General features: G+C 36.1%; 2 protein-coding genes across 2 annotated transcripts; one reads left to right on the top strand and one right to left on the bottom strand.

Annotated features, from left to right (window-relative positions):
- The first annotated feature begins 3,226 nt into the window (after positions 1-3,226).
- Positions 3,227-5,060, top strand: LOC106383569. The gene is made up of 3 exons (XM_013823650.1): positions 3,227-3,946; positions 4,424-4,593; positions 4,691-5,060. The coding sequence occupies exons 1-3, from the start codon at positions 3,227-3,229 to the stop codon at positions 5,058-5,060; spliced, it is 1,260 nt and encodes a 419-aa protein (XP_013679104.1).
- An 8,929-nt stretch (positions 5,061-13,989) lies between these two features.
- On the bottom strand, positions 13,990-15,933 carry LOC106385167 (dof zinc finger protein DOF2.4). Its single transcript, XM_013825120.3, has 2 exons — positions 15,531-15,933; positions 13,990-15,189 (listed from the first exon to the last, which is right to left on the bottom strand). The coding sequence occupies exons 1-2, from the start codon at positions 15,579-15,581 to the stop codon at positions 14,311-14,313; spliced, it is 930 nt and encodes a 309-aa protein (XP_013680574.1). The 5' UTR covers positions 15,582-15,933; the 3' UTR covers positions 13,990-14,310.
- Between the last annotated feature and the right edge of the window lie 1,927 nt (positions 15,934-17,860).

The following is a 17,860-nucleotide window of genomic DNA, read 5'->3' as shown; positions in this document are numbered from 1 at the left end:
CTCGTGTTTACTTGGAAAGCAAGTAAGAAAAACCTTCCCTCAAGCCCCAATGTATCGTGCAAACAAAGCACTTGAACTTGTTCACGGGGACCTGTGTGGACCCATAACACCAAGCACACGTCCTGGGAACAAGTACGTGTTCGTACTCATAGACGATCATACACGATACATGTGGAGTATTCTGTTAAAAGAGAAAAGTGAGGTGTTCGAGAAGTTTAAGAAATTTAAAGCAATAGTAGAACAGGAATCAAAACAGAAGGTTCAGAATTTTAGAACAGACAGAGGGGGAGAGTTTACCTCATGGGAGTTCAATGATTTCTGTGCTCAAGCAGGAATTCAACGTCACCTAACAGCACCGTACACTCCTCAGCAAAACGGGGTCGTTGAGAGACGAAACAGAACTTTGATGGAGATGACTCGAAGCGTTTTAAAGCACTTCAGACTTCCAAACTACCTATGGGGAGAGGCAGTGAGGCATTCAACATATATATTGAATCGTGTTGCTACCAGAGTGCTAAAAGAAGTAACCCCTTATGAAGCTTTCCGAGCAAGAAAGCCTAACCTAGCCCACTTGAAGACATTTGGATGTATAGGATATGCAAAAGTGGTGAAGCCGCACCTAAAGAAACTAGAAGATCGATCTCAGATACTTATACATCTAGGGACCGAGCCGGGGTCGAAAGCATGTAGGATGCTTGATCCACAAACACATAAGATTGTTGTGTCTCGAGACGTAGTCTTCGACGAAAGCAAAGGATGGAATTGGAAGAATGAAGGCATAGTTGACGACTTCAAAATTTGTTTGGGGAATTTTGGAAACCATGGGATCCTGGACGAGACTCTGGATAACTTAAGCAAGGAGTCTCCGACACAGCAGACCGATGTTAATGAGGCAAAGACTGAAACTGAGATACCAGATGACGAAGTAGATGAGGAAGAAGGAACAGAGTCAGAAGCAGAGCCAGTGCTAAGAAGATCGTCTAGACTAACTAGCATGCCTAAGTACTTAGATGATTATGTACTTTTATGTTCAGAAGCCGAGGAAGAAGGAGAGTTCCTTCTCATGTACATAAATAGCGAGCCAAGAGACTTCAACGAAGCAAAGGAATCAAAAGAATGGAGAGATGCGTGTGTTGATAAGCTAAAATCTATTGAGAAGAATGGGACATGGATACTTATAGATCTTCCTGTCGGAGCTAAACCAATTGGTCTAAAGTGGATCTTTAAACTTAAACGGAACTCTGATGGAAGCATAAACAAGTACAAAGCGAGACTCGTTGCAAAGGGCTATGTACAGAGGCATGGAATAGATTTTGATGAAGTTTTTGCTCCTGTGGCTCGGATAGAAACAATCAGGTTACTCATAAATCTTGCAGCCGCACACAACTGGAAGATACATCATCTCGATGTCAAAACGGCCTTCTTGCACGGAGAATTGAAGGAAGTAGTGTACGTCAAGCAACCGGAAGGTTTTGAAGTAAAAGGGTCTGAGAGTAAAGTGTACAAGTTGAATAAAGCACTATACGGCCTTCGCCAAGCACCTAGAGCGTGGAATCACAAACTTAACTCGATTCTGCGGGAGCTTCAGTTTGTAAAATGCTCAAAGGAACCATCAGTCTATCGAAGGCTTGTTCAAGATGATCTCTTAGTCGTTGCAGTTTATGTTGACGATTTGTTCATTACAGGAACAAACGTGCAACACATTGTTGAATTCAAGAAAGAGATGTCAGCTCAGTTCGAGATGAGTGATCTTGGGAGATTAACATACTATCTTGGGATAGAAGTCACTCAACATCAAGGAGGTATAACGCTAAGTCAAAAGAGCTATGCAGAGAAAATACTAGAAGAGGCTGGAATGAAAGAATGTAACCTAGCGCACACACCCATAGACTCAGGGCTCAAACTATCCAAAGCGGAAGAAGAGAGGTCTATTGATGCCACAGGCTATCGAAGGAACATTGGCTGCCTGCGCTATCTATTGCATACACGTCCAGACCTATCTTATTGCGTTGGAGTACTTAGCAGGTATATGCAAGATCCAAAAGAATCTCACGGAGCAGCCATGAAACAATGCTTGAGATATTTGAGACGTACCACGAACTATGGGTTGGCGTTTGAGAATGCAAGGACAACACGACTTGTTGGCTATAGTGACTCAAGTCACAATGTAGATCAAGATGATGGGAAGAGTACAACAGGTCATGTGTTCTACTTAGGGGATAGTCCAATAACCTGGTGTTCATCGAAACAAGAAATGGTAGCGCTTTCGTCCTGCGAGGCGGAGTTCATGGCTGGCACAGAAGCGGCTAGACAAGCGATTTGGTTACAAGACTTACTTGGTGAGATTAGCGAGAGTCTATGCAAGCAAACTGTTATACGGATAGACAATCAATCCGCCATTGCGCTCACAAGAAATCCTGTCTTCCACGGACGATCAAAACACATACACACCCGTTACCATTTTATTAGGGAGTGCGTGGAGAAAGGGTTGCTAGAGGTCGAGCACGTTCCAGGAAACGAGCAAAAGGCGGATATATTAACTAAAGCACTTGGAAGAATCAAGTTTAGAGAAATGATAGATCTTATTGGAGTTCAAGATCTATCGAAGATGGAGTTCAAGCTTAAGGGGGAGAATGTTGAGTTAAGTTTGAAACAAAAGATAGCTTGAGAAGTAAGCTAAGAAGACCTAATCCTACCGAGATATTGAAAAGGAAACATAATAAGTTTAGGAGTTATCTAAAGTTGTGTTACCTAATAGGATTAGGAAAATATAAGCTCTATATAAGTAGATATTAAGTTGTGATATCACTCATAAGTGTTTTTAGAGATTGAGAGCTTGAGTTTTGAGATATTTTCTCAGGTTAATAATAAGAGAGCAATTCTTATTTGAATCTTTAAGTTCTATATTTTCAAGTACCAGAGAAAGAAGTTGGAGAAGAAAATATCTTCATTCACAGTGCCCTCTGGTGAATTGTGTGTGAAGATACCAAACTCCACCATTGAAAAGAATAAGAAATCTTGGGAGTCTTTTGTAATCGGGCAATTCTATTCAGACCCACCGGCGCAACGATTAATCCACAACATCGTCAACGGAATCTAGAGCAAGCAGTTCCGCGATATCACAGTGTCCAAACTCGAAGGGAACACTTTCTTGTTTCGTATTCCACATGTGCCAACCCGAAACCGTGTCATAAAACAGCGGTTATGGTAGATTGTAGGTTAAACCATGTTCGTAGCACACTGCGAGCCCGGAAATATCCCTGAGCTACCAGCTCTTACCTCTGCCCCAATCTGGCTCGAGCTTCATAACGTCCCACTCCAATTCTTCAATGAAGATGGTTTTGAGCGAATTGCAGGCCTAGTTGGGGAACCTAAATACCTCCATCCATCCACTGCAAACAAAGCTGACTTGGAAGTTGCTAAAGTACTAACAATCATCGACCCGAGACAGCCACTTCCGGAAGCGGTAAACGTTCAATTTGATTCCAAAGACATTGCTCGTGTAGGTGTTTCTAGTCTGTGGATGCCGCCGGTTTGTTCCCACTGCAAAGAAATTGGTCATAGCATCAAGCGGTGTCCCACTTCTCCGATAACTTGCGCTGATTGTAAATCAACGTCTCATTCGAAAGACAACTGCCCTCGGGCTAAAGAACACAATAGCAGGAAATACAAGAAGCAAAAAGAGAAGAGCAAAGCTACATTTCCAGGCAAGAGTGTTCACCCCCAAAAAAATCATGCGGCTTCCATTCCACCACTCCGTTCCTCATCGTCAGGAAACCCTCAGGGTAATCTCGAAGCAAGTTGCAAAGGGAAAGGTGTTGCGGTTTCAACCAACACTCGTCATACCGCGGCTGGTTTTAGTGATCCTTCCCGGATTTCCCTAAAAGGAATTCATATTGAGCAACCGGAATCTAGTAATGTCAACGTTACTACCTCAGTGTCTGAGGTGAATCCGACTCGTCTGATGTTCCCTCATCAGATTATGAGTTTGAAGAAGGACAGTACATCCCGGTCAGGGAAAAGCATAGGGCCAGAGGCAGTCGGGGCAGAGGCCCCAAATTCACCTAAAATAATATTTTTATGTGTACAGAAAAAATATTTTGTTGGAATGTGCGGGGTTTTAATAAGTCATCGCATCGGAATAGTTTTAAAAAATGGTTTCAAAAGAAGGATTTCATTTTTAGGAGCTTAGAGGAAACAGTCAAAGTTTTTGAATCAGGTCCTACCTGGTTGGCGTTTCGACAATAATTATTTTTATTCGGAGTTAGGAAAAATCTGGATCATGTGGCATCCAAGTGTGAGAGTGGATGTTTTCTACAAGTCCATTCAGTTAATCTCCTGTGAGATTCTCTTACCTTCATCATCTTCTCCAATGATTGTCTCTTTTGTGTATGCTTCTACGGATGAAGCTATTCGGTGACAGCTCTGGAACGAGATTATTACTCTTTCTTCTACTCAGCGCATTCTTGGGAAGCCGTGGGTTGTCTTCGGGGACTTTAATCAGGTGCTTAGGCCTGAGGAAAATTCAGCAGCTTCAGGCCCTAACGTGGACCTACATACTCGCATGTTTGCTGATTCGCTTATTCATGCTGAGTTAGCTGATCTTACTTTCAGAGGGTCGTCTAAAACGATCTGATCCCATTGCAAAAAAATTGGATAGAGTCCTAGTTAATGAAGAATGGCTGCGCAGCTATCCTCTCTCCTTGGCTCTTTTTGGTGAGCCAGCTTTCTCCGACCATGCTTCTATGAGTCTATCTCTGCAGTCTGGTGATCCTAAGCAGAAGAAGCCTTTTCGATTCTTCAATTATCTTCTGAAAAATGAGAACTTCTTCGGCCTGGTTGCGCATCACTGGTTTTCCATCTCTATCCCCGGCTCTGCTATGTTTAGAGTGGTAAGGAAGCTTAAGCTTCTGAAGAGCAAGATTCGAGAGTTCAGTAAAAATAATTACTCAGATATTGAAAAGAGGGTCATCGAAGCGTCTGAAGCTTTGTCTGTTGCTCAGCTGCGAACACTAAAGGATCCCTCAGTCATAAATGCTGAAATAGAACTTGACTTGTAGAAAAAGTGGTTAATGCTATCGTCGGCGGAGGAATCATTCTTCTACCAGCGTTCTAGGGTAACTTGGCTTCAAGTTGGAGACCGTAACACCCCATACTTTCACAGAATGGCAAATGCGAAACAGTCAATGAACCATATTCATTATTTGGAGGATGATGCTGGTGTTCGCATTGTACTCAGATTAGCATCCAGAACCATTGTGTAAACTACTTCACAAATCTTCTGGGAAAACCGGTCGAACCCCCCCCCCCTCCCCCCCCCACCTTGTTTATCCAAGACGACATCACCTCTCTTCTGGATTTCTTTTGCTCTGATTCTCAGCAGGCTTCTCTGGAATTACCCTTCACCGTCGAGGAAATTTGATCAGCTTTCTTCTCCCTTCCTCGTAACAAAGCAAGTGGGCCCGATGGATATTCTTCTGAATTCTTCACAAGTTGTTGGTCAGTGGTCGGTGGAGAAGTCACCTCTGCAGTAACAGAGTTTTTCACTTCAGGTTCTCTTCTCAAACAGCTAAATGCCACCAACCTGATCCTTATTCCTAAAATCCCAAACGCCTCAAAGACATCAGATTTTAGGTCAATCTCTTGTTTGAACACAATTTATAAGGTGATTGCAAAGTTACTGGCAGACCGTTTAAAAGAGATTCTCACAGATGCTATTGGACATTCACAGTCTGCTTTCTTACCGAGCCGGTTACTCTCGGAAAATGTATTGCTTGCAACTGAAATTGTACACGGGTACAACTCAAATAATGTGGAGCCAAGCGGAATGTTAAAAGTTGATCTTCGGAAGGCCTTCGACACCTTACGTTGGGACTTTGTGCTAGCTGCTCTAAAGGGAATTAATGTGCCCAAGAAATTTATCTCTTGGATTGCAGAATGCTTAACCTCGCCTACCTTCTCCATCTCGGTCAATGGGCACACAAGAGGTTTTTTTAACAGCACTCAGGGCCTGCGCCAAGGCGATCCGCTGTCGCCTTATCTCTTCGTCCTTTGCATGGAGGTCTTCTCTGGACTACTTCGATCAAGATACAACTCTGGTTATATTTGCTACCATCCTCAGACGGAGGCCATTGGCATCTCCCATCTCATGTTTGCCGACGATGTTATGGTTTTCTTTGATGGAGGAAGCTCCTCTCTACATGGCATCAATGAGACCATGGATGACTTTGCAGGTTGGTCTGGGCTACACATGAACAGAGATAAGACCCAGCTATTTTACGCTGGATTGAGCCAAGACAAAACCAACGCGCTCTCAGCCTATGGTTTTTCGGTTGGTTCCCTCCCCATTCACTATTTGGGTCTCCCGCTAATGCACCTTAAGTTAAAAATAGCTGAATACGCACCACTGATGGATAAACTCCACAGCAGATTCACATCTTGGGCCGCAAAGTCTTTATCATTTGATGGAAGGTGCCTATTGATCAAAATTGTTATCACGGGGACTGTTAATTTCTGGATCTCTACATTCCAGCTACCGAAATCTTGCGTAAAGAAAATTGAATCCCTCTATTCGAGGTTTCTCTGGTCAGGCTCTCTTGATAAGCACCCCAATGTAAAGGTTTCTTGGACTACAGCTTGCCTTCCTAAGCTTGAAGGAGGCATCGGCCTTAGAAGCTTCAGAAAATGGAATCTCACCTTGACGATGCGATTAGTATGGCTCCTTTTTTCAGGAAGCGACTCATTATGGGTGGCATGGCATAGAACTTATAATTGCAGATCTTCTTACCACTTCTGGTCTCAAGACGAATTGCCCAGCCACTCATGGAACTGGAGATATATCCTTCGGTTGAGAGAACTAGTCTCAAATTTTCTGATTTCTGAAGTCAAAAATGGCTATAGCACAAGTTTTTGGTTTGATAATTGGTGCCCCCTCGGTCCTTTAATTGATATTTTTGGTAGGGAAGGAACTCGTAACCTGAGAGTTCATATTGATGTGTCTGTTGCGGATGCTTGCAATGCTCAAGGATGGTCTCTTCCTCACCCTAGGTCTGATCAGGAAGTCGCTCTTCACTCATTTCTTACAAGCATCCCGTTACCCTCTCTAGCAAGCGACTCAGATACGTTTAGATAGAGAACTGGCGGTTACTCAAGCCAGTGAAAAACACATTTGGTTTAGTGGCGCAACGCCAAAGCATGCCTTCCACAATTGGGTCACCAATGTAAACAAACTGCCAACTCGCTCGCGACTGGCCTCTTGGGGAATGCAGATTCCTACTACTTGCTGTGTGTGTTCCTCACAGCCCGAGACCCGTGACCATCTGATGCTTACCTGTCCCTACGCGACCTTAATTTGGACGGAAGTCCGTAGAAGGATGCGCACTACGGTGCCTCTATTTACGGACTGGTCTCAACTTATCCAATGGAGTTCTACTTCAACTGTTACAGCCCCGTCCGTCTTGAGAATGTTGGTTGTACAAGCTTTGGTCTACGGTATATGGCAACAGCGAAATACACATGCATGTTGCACAACCATAATCTGGTCCCTGTTATGGTTCTCTTCAAAGACATCAATAGGCAGGTCATCAACTCTATATATGCACTGAGGAATATGAAGAAATTCAAACCCCTCATGCTCCTCTGGCTCATATAATGCACGGTTTATTGGTTAACTACTCTGTAGCTTGACACTCTTTTCATTCAATGAAAAATTAACATTCTTAGCAAAAAAAAAAAATTAAATTAAATGTTTAGAATTAAATTTATTAATTATTTTTACTATACATAATCCAATAATTATTAATCAATTCAAATATTCTGAATTGATGTTTTTAAAATATACAACTTATTAAAATTAATTACTAAAAATATCTTAATTTTTTTAAAAAGATATCTTTGTAAACAAAACAAAATTTTGAAAATCTTTCTTTCATGGGAACAGGAGTACAAGCTTCTGGTTCAGATTTCTGATGGCCTAAAGTATATTAGAAAAGAAAAAGGGATTGTGCATGTATGCATGCACGTTATGTAAATACAGATGTAGGCTTATGTACTTTTTAAAGTGTTATGGCTCATAGGAATCTTTGGTCTAATAATGAACATGTGTGGTTGATGACAAGATGAGGAAGAAACGTGATAAGGTAATACTACTAAGAGATTATAATCTCTTCACCACTTTATCCACATGTATGATCCTTATATATACATCGATCAATTTCAAACATCTAAAAGATCATCTCTAAAAGATGATAAGAGACACTAGATCATCTTTGTATATATATTCCGATTGTATATGATGAGACATGGATAATTGGGTATCTTATATAGAACCAATTATTGCGAATTACCAAATACTGATGTTCAACTCCGGTGGTAGAGAAAGAAATTCAATTCTTTTTAAATTGTTTGTTCCCGACAGGAAGAGATTATGGATTAAAAGGTCTATAATTTTTTTTTTTTTGTTATAAAATAGAAAAGTTGTTCAAATTAAATCTTTAGAATATCCATTGGAAACTTGTGGCATCTACATATAATAGGTGTTATTGTCTAACCCGCCACACTATCCTTATCTACAAGACGCAGAACAACTCCACTACCAAAAGAGATACAGTTTTGATATTTGTTTACTTGCAAATGCTTTCATCTCCATTGGGTAACATTTACATCCTTTAATAAAGCAAACTTAGTTTAACCCTGCCTAAACAGTCAAATATTAAGGTTAATCGAGTAACCATAAAATTATACAAGAAAGATGCTTGTTCTCTGGTGTTTCAACATGGTTTGGTCCATCCGTGTGGAATAAGTAACCAAGCCATATTTTGTAAGGTCTGAAAAAATGGCTTGATGCAGTCAAAATCAAGCCATTCTATACGGATTCAGTGATTCATACATACTCTTTGTACCATATTTAGTATATATTTTTAATGTTGTTCTTATGAATAATCGAAAATATTGTGATTGTTTGTTAGAAATGCAACTACGTTCGTTCTATTTACATCATGAAACCTACATTACTAAATCATGTTTTCAAATGGGCTGTCTTAGTCAGACGTTTATGAAGTTTTAGACGCCAATTTACCATCGCTATTCGTTTTATGTTTTATTTTCAGTTTCTATATACTAGCTAACTTATAAGTTATAAGTATATCCGTGAGATGTCTTGATCAAAGACCAATCCATTAATTTACTTATGTGGCCAAAATCGATGTGATTATGTACCATTAAGCGATGCAGTTAATTAATTGCTAAAATCTTGAGTTTTTAAATATTACATGGCATTACCGTAGCTAGTATCGAACTTGGAAAGACCTTTGGGGACCTAGTGCAAGTGTTAAAATATCAAACAGCAGTAAAGCGGGAGTATGGTTTATAGTGATAGGAAAGTAAGTTACTACTCCCTCCGTTTCATATTGTAAGTTTCATATTGTAATATTGTAAGTAGTTTTAGGGAAATGTTTTTGTTTCAAAATATAAACAGTTTTCGTATTTCTAGGTAATTTTTACATTTATTGAATACAGTGTGATCAATCAAATTAAATAGATTTATTTTTTATTGGTTAAATTATATCTAACCTATTTATTATAAAATACTTTTTAAAAACATAATAATTTTCTTAATCTTCGTGCTTTTAACCAAAACTACTTATATTATGAAACGGAATGAGTATTAGTTATGTGCTGTAAAAGTGAAAGCTGGTATATCCTAAGTACACAAATATGCTGGTCGTCGTCTATATATGCCTAGACCTTCGCGGAAATCAATAAATTGATGTGGCTACATATTGAGCCACATGTTACCATTTCTTTCGGGAATATACTATATGTTTTATACAGTCATATGTTGGGAATTAATTCCTTATATATAGTAAGTAAGCTGCCTTACAAGTTTTATACTGGATGTTTTAATTTTACGTTCCCATTAAATTGCTTTGTATTATGGAGAACTTGTAACGAGGGGACAACTGAGCTGAACTCCAAGTTCGAGTGATCTGATATGCAGTTGAAGTAACCGATGTTTCAACAATACTGGTAAGTGGTCACTTCAGTTAATTCAAATTATGATGTCAATATGATAAGTAATGAAAACATAAACTTTTAGTACTGTGATAATGATTATGTTTAGTAACTATATAATGAAAATAGCTAAATTATGGGAGATTGGGCAGGTATTTTATTCTGTGGTCTAGCTTTATAGGTTTGAATGTGCTTTATTCCATATTGGTGAGCAGCCTTGGCACTTGCAAAAGCAGAACAATCATCTAATTTAGATTCCTTTCTTTCACTACGAACCAATCCTCCCCTTTTTTTAGGAACCGAAAAAATAATGTTATAAAGAATGTTTTCTTTCGATAATGAATGTTTTGTGTAAATATAATGTCTCGATTAAAAAAAGGTAACTAGTAAATTTAAGTGGAGCAGTGGAACTACGGAAGAAACAATTAGTAATAATTACCAAATCAGTAGAGACTTGAGAATGAGTTCTAAACTTATCAGTGAAAATGAACGACGTGCCCCACACAAACTGACATAAAAGCAAATATGTCGCCTAGTGAGCTGTGTACACGCGTTCCAAAGCGCGGCAAACTGACATCTTAAGATTTAAATTCTCGTCCCGACATTGATTCTTTGCTTCTGTCCTTGTTTCACGGTTAAGAAAATTCAGCCGTCATCTCAGTTATCTAGATTAAATTATCATCTAAATTATTGTTTTGATTTTTTAACATAAAATAATTTAAAATCAAAATCTAATACAATAAATTAAAATTGACTAATGTTTTTTGACAAAAAAAACTGACTAATGTTTTTACAGTTTGAACATTTTCAAATACATTAAAGTGATAGATTTATATAAATACACAGAGATTTTAGAGCAAATCAAAACACATAAATTTTTAACCAAAGGCGCACACACGTATCAATCATAATATGACAATATTAGAGCATCTCTAATGCTTAGAACTAGTTGATGTCTCACAAGTTCTAGTTGATGTCTCACACTTTGTGAGGATTAATATATCTATATACTTAACAATTTTTAATTCTAATATTTATTTTTATAAAATAATAATAACTAAATTAGATACAAAATTTAATAATTAAATAATGAAATTTGTATTTGAAATTAAATACATGTAGTATTTGGACTGAAAAGAAATCATGTGGTACTGGAAAGGATTACAAAAAATCACAACTATAAAACATTAATAAAATAACAATAGTATAGGAGTGTTCAATCTGGTAAAACCGAACCATTTAAAACCGAACCAAACCGAAATAGGGAAAACGGTCTTGATTTGGTAGTACCGAGTAAACTGAATGGATGCTATTTTTACGAAACCGCAGTATATGGATATGCTTGAGTATATTAAGCGATCAAACCGAATAAACCAAAGAAACATGCCAATTCAGATATATTAAAATACTTAATATGACAATTATGACAATTAATATTAATATTGATTATATTGTCAGTAGATATTGTTAATATCCATTGTTAATATCTATTTATTAATTAAATATCCTAAATATCATGATAATTATATATTAAAATATATATTTTTAAAAAAATAATAGTGTATATATATATATATATCAGTAGAATAGTTTAATGTTTATTAATTATCTTTAATATCATGATAAATATATAGATTTAAAATAAAATTTTAAATAATAATATTAATTAAACTAATGATTTATTCTTAAATTATCGAAAAAATGACAAGTAAGCAAATTAACTAAAATCACGGGAAAATGATAAGTAAGTAAAATTTTAAATAATAATATTAATTAAACTAATGATTTATCTTAAAATCATGAAAAATGACAAGTAAGCAAATTAACTAAAATCATAGGAAAAATGATAAGTAAGTAAAATTTTAAATAATAATATTAATTAAACTAATGATTTATCCTAAAATCATGAAAAAAATGACAAATAAGCAAATTAACTAAAATCATGGAAAAGATGACAAGTAAGCAAATTCACTTCTCAAATAATAGTATAGATTTCAAAGTTTCTAGAAAATATTAATATAGGCGCACACACATATCAATCATAGTATTATTAGGGCATCTCTAATGCTTAGAATTTCAAAGTTTCTAAAAAATATTAATATTCTAATATAATTCAGTTATATAATTAGGTATTGTTTTAAATTTTAAAATTAAACAAACTTGTGTATGAAAAATGTCAATAGTTTTCTAATCTTATATATTAAAGCAGAAGTCATAACCTTGATTCATGTGTGATTTTTTAAAAATTGGACTCTCACTAGAAATCAGTTATCATTCATTTATTACTAATAATATGGATTAATAATATATCATTCCTAATAAAACATCGACTCCTAAAAATCCGGATTGGTTAACAAACTCACATTTATTCATGTGTGATATTTTTATTTGGATCATCATTTAATTTTTTTATTAAATGTATTTTCTTAATGCTAATATATAATCTTTTAACTACTTAAATCATAATATAATTTGATATCTTTTAACTTAAAATATAAATATATATATTTAATTTTTTAACAAATGTGTTGAAAAACATTATAACAATATCTTAATCATCAAAAATTGTATATGAATATTTTCACTAATTTTGTAATTAGTAATGAAATTAATGTTATTATACATTAATATATATATATATATATATATATAAAAGAGTAAAATTTGATATACTATAAAATAGTTATATATATATATAACTATAAAATAGTAAAATTTGATATACTTTTTCATTTTATAAAAGATAACTGAGTATATATATATACTCAGTTATCTTTTATAAAATGAAAAAGTATATCAAATTTTACTATTTTATAGTTATATCTATCATTTTAAAATAAAACATTTTATTTAACTAAATATGATAAAATTAATTTAAACTGATAAATTAATATATTTTATTTTCACAAACATTAAAAATTTATGTTAGAAATATAATATGTTGGTAGAACGGGTTAACATTAGTAAATTAAATAATTCATGTATAAAATTAATTTATCTTAAACTTTTATATATATATATATATATATATATATAGTTATTATCTTAAATGAATAAACATAAAAAATATTGATAAAGGAAATCTAGCGCTTTGAATTACGGATCATTATCATAATAATTGAATAAAAAGTAATTTTAAAATATATATAATAAAAAATATCAAATATATGTGATGATTTGAAATAATCAATTAAGTTACAGCATGAAAACTATCAAATTGTTATATTTAAAATAGTTATATATAAACATTTAAATATATAAGTAACTTAAAAAATATATTCTAATTATGTAAAATATATATAAACATGAAAATTAATACCCGCACGGTTGTGCGGGTCCAAATCTAGTAAGAATCTTAAAAATCATTAAGAAAAAAATCAAGACACGGTTAACTAGCGAGATCAAGCTCTATAACAATAATGTGACGACACGGTTACTGGAGAGTTCAAGCTTTATCATAATTATAGGAGGTTAGTGTATCAGCTCGTTAAAGATTCAAATTTCATTCACATTCTTTTGGTCTACTTTCTTTCAACTCTATAGTTTATTCAATGTTGAGTGTGTAGAGGAGAACAAACTTAGAAGAAACCTTGACCAATAGTGCTTTGTTATTTTTTTTATTTTATTTTATTTTATTTTTTTTTTTTTTTTTGATTAACCTGGAGGGACTTCCACCCCCAGGGGCCAACCCCTCGGCGCGAGACGGACCATTTGGTACTATGGGGAATTAGATACCCCAATTGTCTGGCCAGCGGTTCGAATCCGGGTGCGTATTGAGGCCGAAGCTCTCTCAACACCACCAGGCCAACCCCGCTGGTTAAATAATTGAATAGACACACAATTTAGTTTGTAAATTTGTTTAGATATAATCAATTGGCTTCTAATTACGCTTGGTAAAGTGAAATTACTGATCACAGTATAATTTAATAATCAACAACACACAATAAGGTCTAGAACAAAATAAAAACCAAATTGGTGAGAAATAAAGTTAACTCATTCAACATATCATGATTTTAATTATTTGACAGATATAGATCCATTTAAGAAACTAGGACCAGATGTATCAAACTCAAAGATAACAAATAAACAGGGTTGACAAAAAGAACAAAGGAACAGTCTCAGACACACCCAACAACTTAAGATACGTACGTAGAACCATAGGTCGACAAAGAGGGAAGTCACAAACAACATAAACTAAACAAAAACGTAAAACAAGACAAAGTTCATCTAATAAGTTGTAACTAGGGTTTTTCATCAATAAGTACCCATTTTTTGTTTTTCTTTTTCTTTTTGTTGAACTCAACGAGAAGAGCCGAAAGTAGAAAGATCAGTCCAGGAAGAGCAATTACCATTGACATTAACCCATTTGTAAGGATTATCTTCAACTTTAACCGAAGAAAACTGCGACGCTAAAGCAGAAGTTATCCTCGGTGATTCAAAAGGGTAAAAGCCATTTGAAGATGGATTAGTATTAGAAGAAGCCTCACAGTTTCCCCCTCCCAAACTCTGCGGCTGCTGATGATGAGACGTCGATCTCCACTCATCAACACAGCTCATAAGCGAGCCACCAGAGTTTCCCATTTGGATTGACCTCAAGTCTTGGTTCAATCCTCCACAGTTCAACAAGCTCATGTTGTTATCTGTAGTATAAGTAGTATTCATTAGCCTTACCGGAGACAAAATCTGGCTCAAGAAACTCTCTTGGTTTCCTCCATAGTTAGAGGAGAGAATAGCGCTGATGGTTGATGCATTCCCGGAGGCCGCGGAGGAGAAGCTTGTGTTGTTGCTAGTGGCGGTACTGTTGTTATTGTTGTTGCTGCTTTTTGTACGCCTGTTTCTCCTACAGCCACCACCTACGGGGACGTTGCGGAGGGCACCGCCACGTGTCCAGTATCTCCGGCAGGTTTTGCAGAAGTGACGTGGCTGAGTGAGGCTGTAGTTGTTGAAGTAGCAGAACTTGGTGTTGGTTGATTCGCATCTTGGACATTTCAGTGCGGCTTCGGGTATGGCTACGTTTGCGTGTCTTGCTCTATCCACCATCGATCCTGGGCGGATCGAGCCACTGCTTCCGCTACCGTTAGGCTGCGGCTGAGATTGTGGCTGCAGCTGAGGACCAAGACCATGACCGCCGGTTGCTGAGGCTCCTTCGCCGCCCTGATTATAATTACTCGGAGGAGCCTAAAATAATAACAAATTAAAAAGAAAAGATTGGTAAAGGTGAACAAGAATATTCAAGAACATGCTAAGCAAAAATAATATTTTGCATCTTTTCGTTTTCTTGCTTTGAACTAAGATTAGTACTCCTTTTTTGGAGTTTGATTCCAAAATTAGATTATGCTTATTCCAAAGCAGGAAGATTTTTTTATTTGGTTTTTTTTTTGCCTTTTCTTCCTTTGGATTAAGACTTATCATTTTTGGTATGATTAATTCCCAAATTAGAACATGTAATTGCTAAGAAATAATAATTGTCTTGTATACTCTGGAAGAAGTTTGTATATATAGAATAGCAAAGCACTTACTTGTTGCCAGTTGGATGAATCAAGATATGCTTGGATGGAGGAAAAAATCATGGTTATACTCTCTTTTGATTTTTTTCTTCAAAATTCTTAAAAGTAAAGCTAGATTCTTTTTTTCTTTTCTCTTTTTCTTGGTAGGTGATATTAGAACTAGATCTAGTAGAGAGATCACAGCAAAGAGAAGAAAAAAAAACAAAGAGAATGAAGGGATAGAGGAGAAGATTGAGTGTGAGGGTGAAGATGGCTGAAACTTAAAGTGGACGAACCTTTATATATATATATATATATCTGCATGTGTGTATAATATTTTGTACTGGGGTATAATAAAATAGTTGTCATATATGTAATTATTAGGGTTTGTGTACCATATGGGGTAGGACTGACATGATTCTTTTTGTTTTCTTGCTTTAGTTAGGGTTTAAATTTCTTATCAATAGTTTCATACATATAAAAGTATATTTTCTTAGTGCATAAGGTTTATCTTATAACTCGTGATGGTCATCGCTTGATAGATCCACACATATAGACTCTGAGCGAGATTTATAGATCATTATAAGTTTATCAGCGTGGTCTATATAAGTCGTGATTATTTGACTAATACTTTATTTCCATGTTATAAATAAGAATATTTTTGACAGGTGATTTCCATAGAACAGAAAATCACTGTAACAATTTAATAAACTTAGTCTCGTTTAATTTGGATGCTCATAAAAATTGTTGTTATGAATCCATGACAACGATGTTATGAATTGAATGAAGTTTATATGTAAAATTAACCCTTTGTCCCTTAAAATAATGACCACACTGTGTTTTTTTATAGATTGATTCAATTTAAAGAATGGAATAATCTCTCGTTAAGAGTGATTATATCGTTGATTTCTGTGTAGATTGATCGGAGTAGAATATATGGAGTGAATTTAGGAGACAAAAGTGTTATTTAGACCAAATTTCGAGGCGTTACATAATGATTATAATAGGATCGTTGATCATATAATGATTTAGTATAATTATTTCAGAACAAAAAAAAGAAGATCAAAGAGATTGATAATAGGAAAAGCGGGTAAAATGGGTGCTTTGGTCGTTGGACGACAGCCGAAGCATCGTGACCGGTCCATCATGTTCCCTCTTTGCTTTACTTTTTTTTCTCTGCATGGCAATATATATCTCCCTCGAACCGCGAGACTCTTACTCTCCATCTCCTCATGTACGTCGAGGCTTGGGCCTTGGGTTCACTTTCCAAGAAATCTGTTCTAGAGTTTTACCCACGTTAAAACATTCTCTCACAGACTTTTTTTTTTTTTTTTTTTTTATAATCCAGGGATTCCACATTTACGTGGGTCATTCCCCTAGGTCCGGTTAGGCAGCGGTCCACTTCATCCGGGAGGGCTTTACCTGGGCTGGGGACAAGGCCCAACATCCAGTACCGCATTTGGTGACAGGATGGGCAGTTCCCCTCTGCCTAGCGTCAAACCCGGGAGCATGACAATTGGCCCTCAAAGTCCTTACCAAACGAGCTACCTCATCCCGTCAATCATCAGTGTATCATAAAGAATTTCTCTCACAGACTTCGATAGATGTTATTCAGCTAGACAAAAACAAAACTAATTTGGTAAAGTCATTTTAAAATTCGATTTTATGCAGATGAAATATGAGCATATATAGCATGAACTACATAAACATTCACATTAGAATAACACAAACTCATAAGATGATTGGTAATAAACTTATAACAAGTATCAATTAACTCTGATTTGTATTATTTTCTTACATCATTTGTAGGACCCTAAATCTAAGAAAAAGACCCAAGATCTAACTAATTTTTTTTAAAGATTCTGTGCAAAAGTACCTTGTTCAAACGGCAAGAGCCGGCACGTCACTGGCACTGTGTAGGACAGAAGACATTCACATTAGGATAAACACATTTCGAAGATGTCATTACAGAACAGAAACTAATGAAAAAAATAAGGATTGGAAAAATAAAACCAATAATCAAGAGTTAATACACCAAAGAATTATTTACATTGCTTAACCCTGAAACTCTCAAGATCAAGAAGACTAACCATGAGCTTCTCAAGCCTCTTCTAACTCACCGTTGGCTTAAGAAACTCCTTAGTCTTCAACTCCAATCCACCATCGGTTTGACCCAGCTGCTAGACGTCGATCTTATCAAGTATAAGATCATCCTCTCAAAACTCCCTTGCAAAGGGCGCCCCGCTTTGGACAATGTAACTAAAGTTAGATTCATGGCGCGCTGCTGGAGAAGCTGATCACAGTGTGTGTAATGCAAGTCATGGTTAACCGTTGTGTTCTGATAATCCTTGTTTCATAAAACT

The sequence above is a fragment of the Brassica napus genome, chromosome C4, assembly GCF_020379485.1.
Source record: "Brassica napus cultivar Da-Ae chromosome C4, Da-Ae, whole genome shotgun sequence".
NCBI classification, from domain to species: Eukaryota; Viridiplantae; Streptophyta; class Magnoliopsida; order Brassicales; family Brassicaceae; genus Brassica; species Brassica napus.
The sequence above is the reverse complement of the archived record's forward strand: the minus strand, read 5'-3'. Positions and strand labels throughout refer to the sequence as shown.